Source organism: Aquarana catesbeiana, linkage group LG08 (genome assembly GCF_042186555.1).
Source record: "Aquarana catesbeiana isolate 2022-GZ linkage group LG08, ASM4218655v1, whole genome shotgun sequence".
In the NCBI taxonomy this organism is placed as follows: Eukaryota; Metazoa; Chordata; class Amphibia; order Anura; family Ranidae; genus Aquarana; species Aquarana catesbeiana.
The window spans coordinates 37,002,021-37,014,123 of NC_133331.1; the positions used below are offsets into that span (position 1 = coordinate 37,002,021).

General features: G+C 41.4%; 1 protein-coding gene across 6 annotated transcripts in view; it reads right to left on the reverse strand.

Annotated features, from left to right (window-relative positions):
- Positions 1-12,103, reverse strand: part of MGMT (O-6-methylguanine-DNA methyltransferase) — a 728,754-nt gene that overhangs the window by 573,393 nt on the left and 143,258 nt on the right. For all 6 annotated transcript variants that reach the window (XM_073595727.1, XM_073595728.1, XM_073595731.1 and 3 more), the window contains one exon: positions 4,085-4,218. In XM_073595727.1, coding sequence (XP_073451828.1) covers positions 4,085-4,218 — 134 coding nt within the window. The remainder of the gene's footprint in view (positions 1-4,084; positions 4,219-12,103) is intronic.

Genomic DNA, 12,103 nt, shown 5'->3' on the forward strand with positions numbered 1-12,103 from the left:
AGCATTATGGTTATAAATACAGTAAGTTTATTATTTGAACACACAAAATGTATACAGTGCCTTGAAAAAGTATTCATACCCCTTGAAATTTTCCACATTTTGTCAAACGTAAATGTATTTTATTAGGATTGTATGTGATAGACCAACGCAACGTGGCACATAATTGTGAAGTGGAAGGAAAATGATAAATGGTTTTCAAAATGTTTTACAAATAAATATGTGAAAAGTGTGGCGTGCATTTGTATTCAGCCCCCCTGAGTCAATACTTTGTAGAACTGCCTTTCACTGCAATTACAGCTGCAAGTCTTTTTGGGGATGTCTCTATCAGCTTTGCACATCTAGAGAGTGAATTTTTTGCCCATTCTTCTTGGCAAAATAGCTCAAGCTCTGTTAGATTGGATGGAGAGCGTCTGTGAACGGCAATTTTCAAGTCTTACTACAGATTCTCAATTGGATTTAGGTCTGGACTTTGACGGGGCCATTCTAACACATGAATGTGCTTTGATCTAAACCATTTTATTGTAGCTCTGGCTGTATGTTTAGGATTGTTGTCCTGCTGGAAGGTGAACCTCTGCCAACATCTCAAGACAACAATGTCTTTCTTCTTGCCACTCTTCCATAAAGGCCAGATTTGTGGAGAGCACGACTAATAATTGTCCTGTGGACAGATTCTCCCACCTGAGCTGTGGATCTCTGCAGCTCCTCCAGAGTTACCATGGACCTCTTGGCTGCTTCTCTGATTAATGCTCTCCTTGCCCGGCCTGTCCGTTTAGGTGGACAGCCATGTCTTGGAGACTTCTGAAGGCAATTAGTTCCACTAGATTTTAGTTAGGGGTATCAGAGTAAAGGGGGCTGAATACAAATGCACACCACACTTTTCACATATCTATTTGTAAAAGATTTTGAAAACCATTTATCATTTTCCTTCCACTTCACAATTATGTATCAATTTGTGTTGGTCTATCACATAAAATCCCAATAAAATAAAATCTAAAGCGATGTCTATCAACCTTCGGGCCCCGGAATTAGAATCCCTACAATCGGCATTCTCATTTCAGTGGTTAACCTCACTACCCTATTTGGGTAATAAACGTACTCCGAGGTACTTGGGATTATATCAAGCCAATTTTCCTCCACTTTTCTGAAAGCTGGAGGCTATGCTTGCCTCTTGATCCACACTTCCGATTTCTTGGTTCGGCAGAATAGCGACGGTACGCATTACGTACCTCCCTAAATTGCTTTATTATTTTAGAGTTTTGCCTGTCCATGTACCCCCCATATCATTCGAATACATCAACGTAAAATTATGCAGTTTATATGGGGCCCCAAGAGACCCAGGATCAAGAGACAAGTGCTTTACGCACGCACAATCAATGGTGGCCTTTCAGTCCCTAATCTGCAAGCATATTATACAGCTGCAGGTATCGCCCCATTATCTCACCTCCATGAGAAACAACAAATGCCACTATGGGCCACCATGGATTTAGTCGATGCACACCCAATGCCTCTAGCTTCTCTTCCTTGGCTTCCTAAAGCACATTGCCCCTCTACCATAGGTCCCTGTCTAGCTCACTCCCTTAAAAAAAGAAAAACAACAAGAAAGGCGCCTCTTAGTAAACTGTACATTTAATAGCGTATTGGTATTAAAATCACTCACATTTCAAACTTAAATAGTCCGGCGTAGAGAACTCAGTATAGGCATACGGGATAGCGTCCTCCTCTGTCCCACAGTCTTTTTCTCTCTTGCTGACGGCTGGTCTGTGTGGCATAGACTTCCGGGAACAGTGATTGTCCAGAACGAGGCTTGGCCACCGCCGAGCAGTTGATTGAGAGGCAGGGACACTGGAACGCACATCCGAAGTATGGGTACTTCGGATGTGCGTTCCAGTGTCCCTGCCTCTCAATCAACTGCTCGGCGGTGGCCAAGCCTCGTTCTGGACAATCACTGTTCCCGGAAGTCTATGCCACACAGACCAGCCGTCAGCAAGAGAGAAAAAGACTGTGGGACAGAGGAGGACGCTATCCCGTATGCCTATACTGAGTTCTCTACGCCGGACTATTTAAGTTTGAAATGTGAGTGATTTTAATACCAATACGCTATTAAATGTACAGTTTACTAAGAGGCGCCTTTCTTGTTGTTTTTCTTTTTGTATATTTGGAGCGGCTTCACCTCCCATCTAAAGGCTGCCCAGCACATAGACTGCTTTCATCTCACGGAGAGTGCATTGCTCTAAAGGACATATCTTCAGCAACATTTAATATATCACAAACCAAGTAACCTGCGCTATTTTGCCTTTTCTTGTGTAGCTCACTCCCTTAAACTGTGGGATGCGGTTAAGTACTCAGCAGGCCTAATTTCTCCTCATCTCCCACTACTTCATCTCCTCCACTGCCCTTTATTTCAACCAGGTTGTGATAATCCACTGCAGTTTAAATGGTGGTCTGATAATGGCTTTACAGATATCCATTCGTTATTCACCCCAATCAAGATCATCCCTTTCACGGCTTTACGTTCCTCACACGATATCCCCCTTAGGGAGCATTACAGTTACCTGCAAATTAGACACTTTCTCCAACAGCTTACAAAATCCCAATCTGCCCCCTTTACCATGACCCCATTTGAAAGCCTTTGTAGATCGCGCCCCCAATCCTCGGGTCTGATTTCCCTCATATATATCGCTAGAATTAATTATTATATTATATTATAATTAATTCCAAGACACCACCATTGAGACCCTACCATCTCCAAAGGGAGGCCGAGCTCGGGAAACAATTAGACCCGGAGGACTGGCAAAGTATGACTATTATGCTATCCAAATGCTCTAAGAATGTTCTCTTTTTGGAGAACGCTTACAAAGTCTTCTATAGATGGTACTATACCCCGGCTAGATCAGCAAGCTTCATCCCATCTTATTCCCCCCTCTGTTTTCGTGGGTGCTCACAGGAGGGCACGATGGCGCATATCTGGTGGACCTGCCCCAGGGTTTGCAGATTATGGGTCAGAGTATACGCACTACTACGCAATCTTTTTAATACCACTATAAAGCGGGACCCTTTTGAGGCCCTTTGATGGAAACCGATTACAGAACTTCTTCGTCCTGAACGCCAATTAGCAGCACATATTTTTACTGCAACTAAATTGACCATAGCAAGGGCCCCAAACCTTAGCTTTGAAGCAGTTAAAAATAGTGTGAATGATATCATGGTAAATGAGAAACTTACGGCCATATTGTTGGACACACATGATAAGTTCCTCAGGATATGGCAACCCTGGGTGACTCATAACCGTCCATCAAGATTTGACCTAACGCTTCTTTCCCTATAACGAGCCTCTGTTCCCCCCACCCCAGGGTCCTCCCCTCCTTTCCCACCCCCTCTTCTCCCACTTTCAATTTCTCTTTCCCTCTTCTCATTCAGGCCCTTGGGCTTAATTCTACAGAGATTGGATATTTAATGTAACAAAAAAAATTATTACATACAAAGGTATGTTATCCTCTTTGAAGTTATTCAATTTAACTGATTTTATTTCTGGTTCTTTTTTTTTATGCAATGTTACGTATTACAACAACATCTCGCTATGCATCCTTTAGTTATTCATGAGTGTTTGCAAACATAATATTCTGTGCTTACATTATACCGCTATGCCAGTAAACGCGAGATGAAGACACTCCTTAGTATGTCGCCTGGCCTCGGCTTTGAACCGCCTGAGACCAGGCTTAAATCCTTGAACATTAGTTCTACCTGCGGGATACCGGCAGTCTTATACCTGTTAATTCATGATGTATCCATCACCGTTTTGTACTATTCTGTTGATATATATTTTCAATAAAACTCTTTGTACAAGAAAATCCCAATAAAATACATTTACGTTTTTGGTTGTAACGTGACAAAATGTGGAAAATTTCAAGAGGTATGAATACTTTTTCAAGGCACTGTAAAAGGCAGCAAACCTACCAAAACCTAACCTTATCCTAATTCTGGCCAGCAGAAATTATGGATGTGGAATATGGACCTGTGAATCTTGTTGCCCGCGAAGCTTACAGTTTACAGTGTATTAGCGGTAACCGTTGAATATTAAACTCACCCATATTCAGCAGCTCCATCACCTTTCAGCCTTATCTCATGTATCCCTTCTTTACACCCGCATATCAGGATTTCTCCAATAGAACTTTTAATCAGGACCTCTTGTAGTTTGCAGTTTCCACTTATGACAGACATCTGTAACACAATGAATATACTAATAAGGATCAAACATTTTCCTTGTGAAAAGAGCCATTAAATCCATTCATTGTTTATCATGGGGGGCAGAGTAAATCAACTTTCAATTATCCAAGAGGAAGCAACATGGTCAACTATGTACATATCAGCCTGAGTGAGCTCATACACAATCCCATCACAATCCACCAGTTACTCACTTCATGTGAGCCACCAAGCAGCTCTGAGTGGGGGATGTGGCCTTGGCTTTTTCTTGCAGTGGCTGGCTTAACCTGAGCAACTTGAATGCTTTCGAGCCTCCATGGCTGGACCAGGTCAGGAAATAGTGATCAGCTGAAAATATGGTAATAACCTTAGAGCCGCTTATTTCAGACAGCTGCATACAAGTTGGGGAACTTACAAAACAGCAACAAGCTTGGGCTCTGGTGTTCCGGGAACACAAAACTGAGTACCGCCCCTTTCTGCTATGTCACCTGCTGACAAATATCCGGGAGCGTGCTGGAACACATAGGGATAGATTTACTAAAACTGAAGAGTGCAAAATCTGGTGCAGCTCTGCTTAGAAATAAATCAGCTTCCATTTTTTTTTTTTTGTCAAAGCTTAATTGAGCAAGCTCAAGGTAGAAGCTGATTGGCTACTATGCAGAGCTGCACCATATTTTGAACTCTCCAGTTTCAGCAAATCAACCCCATAATATTGCAATTCTCTAAGGGAGTTTATTGCGGTTACTCAAGTAGGACAGTGAGTTCCCCTTTAAATGAAATCTATGGTCACAGCATACGCTTTCATTTTTTTCATTATTGTATTAGCTGTCTGCTGGCACCTCTTCCCACAACTTCCTGGATTCCCTGCATGCTTTGCAGCTTCTCCTCTGCTGTTTTCAGTTTATAAGGATTACATATCCCATGGTACCTTGCTGTCTGTAAACCGTGATCTCTGTACTGACTCCGCCTCCTAAAATGTCTCCTCTCTGCACCTCTGTAGTTCAGAAGGCAGGCTCTGTGAAAAGTGTGACACAGCAGTGCCTCCTTACAGAGTATAGTGAGTACATCACAGAGTTCAAGAGTGTAAATGTGTGGGGATCTTCACAAAGTAAGTTTACAAACTTCAAGATCATTTAGATAAATAGGAGTAAGCTAGAAATAATTTACATATAATGTAGAAATGAATATATGATATAAAATTTTGACCATAGATAAGGTTTATTGCGAATGGGAACGAAGAGCGTACCCACTGTAATTGTGTGTAACTTCTTCCCAAAATCCACTTCCTCCTCATGGGATTTGCAACACATACTATTAAATGTCATTGCTATTTTCGCAACACATGTCACTAATCTGTTTAATAACAGCACACTTTTGCATAGAAAAAAAAAGGATGTTTTTAGATGAAATTTTTTTTAAAGACAATAACAATGGAATTTTCTTTTTATTAACCACTTAAGGACCGGAAGATTTTCCTGCCTAATGACCAGGCTGTTTTTTGAGATACGGCACTGCGTAGCTTTAATTGACAATTGCGCATTCTTGCGACATTGTACCCAAACAAAATTGATGTCCTTTCTTTCCCACAAATAGAGCTTTCCTTTGGTGGTATTTGATCACCTCTTTTTTTTTTTTTGCGCTATAAACAAAAAAAGAGCGATGATTTTGAGAAAAAAAAAAAAAACAATATTTTTTACTTTTTGCTATAATAAATATTCCCAAAAATGTTTTTAAAAAACACATGTCTTCATCGGTTTAGGCCGATATATATATTCCTCTACATATTTTTGGTAAAAAAAAAAAAAAAAAAATCGCAATAAGCGTATATTGATTGGTTTGCGCAAAAGTTATAGCATCTACAAACTATGGGGAAGATTTATGGCATTTATAAGTCTTTTTTTTTTTTTTTTTTTACTAGTAATGCCGGTGATCTGCGTTTTTTAGCGGTACTGCGACATTACAGCGGACAGATCGGACACCTTTGACACATTTTTGGGACCATTGACATTTATACAGCGATCAGTGCTATAAAAATCCACTGATTACTGTGTAAATGTCACTGGCAGGGAAGGGGTTAACACTAGGGAGCGATCAAGGGGTTAAATGTGTTCCCTGGGTGTGTTCTAACTGTGGGGGGGGATGGGACTGACTAGGGGAGGAGAGAGATTGGTGTTCATACTTAGTAGGAACAGACGATCTGTATCTCCTCCCCTGTCTGAACAGGGATTTGTGTGTTTACACACACACAGATCCCGTTCCTGCTCTCATGCCCGCAATCGTCCCCAAAAAGTTTCCAGGGCTTTTTTCCATGGCAGCATGAGCTAATGGCTTATGCTGCTGTGTGAGCCAATGAGGAAACAGAAACCCGGAAGAGCCGCTGCTCCCATGCACATCGCTGGACCGAAATGGGGCTCAGGTAAGTATAAGGGGGATGGGGGGGGGGAGCTGCACCCAGAGGGTTTTTTACCTTAATGCATAGAATGCATTAAGGTGAAAAAACCTTCTGCCTTTGGAACCATTTTAAATCTCAGGCTGTCTTATACTGGACATAGGGTCTAGACATATACTGTACAGTACAATCAACCAGGCTGACCATACCTCTTAAATAGGTAAAGCTGGGGTCTATTTGGAACTGATTTTATAACTGCTAATTGAAGCACTTGCCTTCTTGACCCTTAAACATTACTCACAGGATTGGATTGGACTTTTTTTTGGATTGGTTGACTTCTAAAATTTATATCTATTTATTTGCAGCAATTTGTGAATTGACCTTTGCATGCAACGTACAACAAAAATGTAGAAGGCTTGGTTCACACTACTGCGATGCAATTTTGATGCGATTTCCGGTGTGATTATGTAGTATGACTTTGATGCAACTTTGGATGTGATTAGGATATTCTATGTAGCCAAATTGAACCAAAGTATCACAGGAACCTTTTCCAAAACCACACCACACAGTCACAGTTCCCTTGACATGCAATTCTGTGCAAACCAAGACGTATCACAAATCGCATCCCTAACTTAGCATGCCTTCTGTAGTTCACTGGATTTGTGCAAAAGAAATAACTGAAAGCACCATTTTAGACTTTCTGAATAGATCCGCCTGTCAGTTTTTCAGGTAGACCTAATCGGAAGCTACATGTAGGACTTACGGGCTAGCGGATGTATATAGACTTGACTTGTCCCTCTACATTCACCTACCTCTTAGCCTGCCCAGGTACAAAAAAAAAAAAACAACTGGAAAAGGTCTTTTTAAGGATCCAAACATGGTCCTTATTATGTATATAAGATGGCTTTTCATCTCTCAGTTAAAGCAATTTCTCATTTTATATCCAGTTAAAAAAAAAAACAGAAAAACAAAAACTGCAAAGTAATTAAAACACTGCTTATGTTATATAGTCCGATCTTCTATTCTTCGTTGATAAAGAAATGTCAATGAATAGAGAGAACCTTGCTCCCCACGGTACTGCTACAGCTGTGCATGGTTCCTGACATGCAGTTAATAGTAAAAAGTTGGGCAAATTATGCAAAGCGGAAGTGCGGAATCGATGATTAGTAAAAGCTGTAGAAGAACTTGTACAAAACAATATGTTTAAGCCACCTGAAAATTGATAACCCATTCTCCGCTACACGACCACACAGTGTTGCCAACCTACCAGATTGGACATTTACTGACACAACACCCAAAATTTCCTGGCACAGCCAAGTCTTTACTGGCATTTCCAAAAGTTACAAAAATACAGTTTTAAGTGCAAATTTTAGTATTTAGGCTACAAACAAGTACAATATGCCATTAGCAATGTGATTTAAGGTAGATATTAGGGCAAAAAACATTTCTTTTTTTTTTTTTTTTCGATATAGTAAGTAGCTCAGGGACAGGACTCAGGAGGGCAAGAAATTAGAATAGGAAGGCACACACACACACGAAGTTGTCTCTTGGTCCCTTCAGTCCACTCCAGTCTAAACAGCACTGACAGTCCCACTCCCGACCTGCCCTGCTCCAGTCCCGCAGACCCACACACGAGGCTCTGGCCGCTCTTCTTGGCTCCCTTGCACCACAACATCACACGTCACGATCGGGCACCACCTCCACCAGAGCTGCCCGAACCCAGCAGGCACTCGGATGGTCTCGGCCGGCTCTGGACTGACCCGTACATCACAGCCATATTTTTACTGGCAACTTTTTCCTTTTACTGGCATTGACTGGCAGGAGACAACTGCCTGTTTTTTACTGGCTGCCAGTAAAAATACTGACGGTTGGCAACACTGTCACCACATTAAGGGCCCAACAACCAATCCAGCAGTGTAGTCCAACTTGGCAGGGTGGCTGCACAAGATCAAGGGTCTGCTTCTTTCTCAAGATCACAGCCCTTTAATCTGTACCTATTTTTACCAAGAGCTAAAAGCCATTCATATTAATTGACTACAGTAGAGGAATTGATTTTCATGGCAAATTAAGGCTCATTTGCAAAATAAAATGCATTTTTGTTTCGTCTCTTTCATCCCTGGTTTTCACAGGAATTGGGATTAGAGAATTAATCTTTTGACACCATTTTAATGGTGGTTTCCGCAATGCCCTCAATGAGAATTTCAAATCTAGAACAGCTGACAGAGCCCCGTTACAACAATTAAATCCCCTTAAAAATGAGACTGAGGTTATCTTGTAACTGAATTTTAATAGGCACGATCCTCCATATAGACTGCTGAAGAGAACAAAATATGTATTACAAGTCTCAAGTTTATAGTAGGGTAACCAGCAGGGGCTGAAAGTTGTGCAGTTACACTTGTACAATGCAAATCAGATGTACTATATATGCAAATCAAGAAACACAGCGCTCAATTAAGTATAAGGGACTTTCATGTCTTCCAGTGCCTTAATCCTAAATAAGAGAAGGCAGAATCAAACTGCAGACCAGAATTGTCCTCTAATTGACTAGATCTGCATTGTAGAATTTGATTTAATGAACTCTTTAAACAATTCAGTCAAGTTCAGCCCAGCAAATAATAGCATCACTGTCCCACATTCTATGGCAGCATAAGCTGCTCATAAAGTACTGCAAACTAATGAATGTTCAGCTCCTAAACGAAAAGGAATACACTCAACTGAGAAGAGCCCTACATTGTCCTTTATTATTCCTTTCAAAATACAAAAGGATGATTTCTGTCTATTGTATGCTTAAGTGTGGAATAATGTAGTGTATTAAAATAACCAAAAAAAAAAAAGAAATTAAAAACATACAACGATGCAAGGTTTTAACATAGGGTCACAGCTAGAAGCACGCTGGTGTACTTGTTCAAATTTAGGCTTAATGGCACCAGTTGTTGGTTCCAATCAGGCTATACGAAGCTCATTCTTGCCTAAGCTCAGTGGTAAGCGGTCTTCCTGTGAACTGGCCTGACTCTCTTTGGATGGTCCTTTTACGGACTTTGCTCTGGTTTTCAACTGCTTGTTACTGACTCCGGCCTGTAACTGTCTCCATATCACGATACTGCACCTTTCTGCCTGGAGATTGATGACTTTGGCCTCGCCCCGACTAGGTTTGTGTGTCTCATCTGATACCTTACTGCTTTCCTAAATACTATGGCCTGGTTCTGACCATGCTTTATCTCTAGTCTGGTACCTCGCTGATTGTTTGTTGACCACACCTGTCTGAGCCTAACTACACACCCGTTGCATGAAGTATCTAGTAAGCATTTGTGGCCTTGCATCACCGGTCACCACAAGTACGTGGACTTGAGATGCAGGAACATTCACCCTTATCATCTCAGTTACCACCAAATATGCGACAGATTTGCAAATTTTTTTTTATATTTTTTTTTATATATACCTACAATAATTTAAAAGTTAGTTAAATGCAAAACACAAAAATGAATCTTGAAAGACTTTCAAGAAGTACAGCTCACTGCATTAGGTTCAGTTTATCATTCGGGCTGTCGCACAGCTGCTCTGTCACAAGAAAAGCCATATTTCCAAACCAATCCACTGTTGGTTTCTTACTCTCTCTCACAAGTAGAGTGTTGGGAGTTGCCCAGCACATCATATAATAAAAGGTTACAGCTCTATGCATGCCCACTGGCAATCTATGTTCACAGGAGATCTCTACGACACAATTCCAAAAAAAAGAATGTAATACCCTGTACACACGAGCGGAATGTCCGACAGAAAAAGTCAGACGGAAGCTTTTCATCGCCTATTCTGATCGTGTGTAGGCCTCATCGGAATTCTTTTTTCGAAAATTCTGACAGACCAAGAAATGGAACATGATCTAAATATTTCCGACTGAACCAATTCCTATGGGTAAAACCGATCGTCTGTATGCTGTTCCGACGGACCAAAAACGAGACATGCTGTGAAGCAAGTACGAGACGGAAGCTATTGGCTACTGGCTATTGAACTTCCTTTTTATAGTCCCGTCGTACGTGTTGTACGTCACCGCATTCTGGACGGTCTGACTTTGGGTTGACTGTGTGTAGGCAAGACCGCTTGAATGGAATTCCGTCAGAGTTCCGTCAGAGAGTTTATTTCGACAGCTAAACCGGTCATGTGTACGCGGCATAAGGCTGCATTCACACTTCTTTGGTTGTTGCAGTGTTTGTACAAGTTTTTTTTTTTTTTGCGAGTATCTGAGGCTTGAGCATTTTTTTAAAATAATATTTAGTCAAGGGAAGCTAGCTACTAGGGGAAAAAAATGTGCAATGTGTGTGTTTAGGTGTTTTTCAGGTGCTCCTATTGGGGCAGAAAAAGCTTCCAATTTGTAGAACAAAAGCAGCAAATGTAATTTTTCAAGCTACAAACTTCAAGCAGCGCCTAGGTGTGAACAGGCACAATTGAAAACCATAGGATTTTGAATGTTGAGCATTTTGGAGCTTCGAGCTACAAAACACTCAAATGTGAATGGACCCAAAAACCAAGTTTAAGCTGGACTAAAGAGAACACGCAAGTTCCCACGGGACAGAAAACAGCAAGGGGGACATTTTTACTGTGCACTTCACTTTTGCATAAAGAAATGAGAGAGGGAAAGTTAAAAGTCAAAAACATGACCACTGACTGAGTGTGTCCTGACAGTACTGCTACAATTAGCAATAAGAAAAAACAAAAACAAGAGTAGTGAAAGCCTTCTCACATTGGCTTGAGGTGCAGTGATGATGTATGCTGACAAGATCAAGTTCACATTAACCAGTTCCCGAACGGCACACGCCGATGTACGTTGGCGGAATGGCACGGCAGGGCAAATGGGCGTATCCATACGTCCCTTTGAATTTGCAGCCGTGCCATTACGTGTACGCACCGGCCGGGAGCTCCGTGAGTCGGGTTGCGGGTCCTGCGGACTCTATCACCGCGGGGATACCCGCGATCGCCTCACGGGGAGGATGAACGGGGAGATGCTAATGTAAACAAGCATCTCCCCGTTCTGCCTAGTGACAGTGTCACTGATCTCTGCTCTGTGTGATCGGAAGCAGAGATCAGTGACGTGTCACACGTAGCCATGCCCCCCCACAGTTAGTGACACTCCTTAGGACATACTTAACCCCTCCCTAGCCCCCTAGTGGTTAACCCCTTCACTGCCAGTATCATTTACACAGAAATCAGTGCATTTGTATAACACTGATTGCTGTATAAATGACAATGGTCCCAAAAATGTGTCAAAAATGTCCGATGTGTCCGCCATAATGTCACAGTCACGATAAAAGTCGCTGATCGCCGCCATTACTAGTAAAAAAAATTAATAATAAAAATGCCATAAAACTATCCCCTATTTTGTAAATGCTATAACTTTTGCACAAACCAATCAATAAAAGCTTATTGCAATTTTTTTTCACCAAAAATATGTAGAAGAATACGTATCGGCCTAAACTGAGGACAAAAAAATGTTATTTTAAATATTTTTTGGGGATATTTATT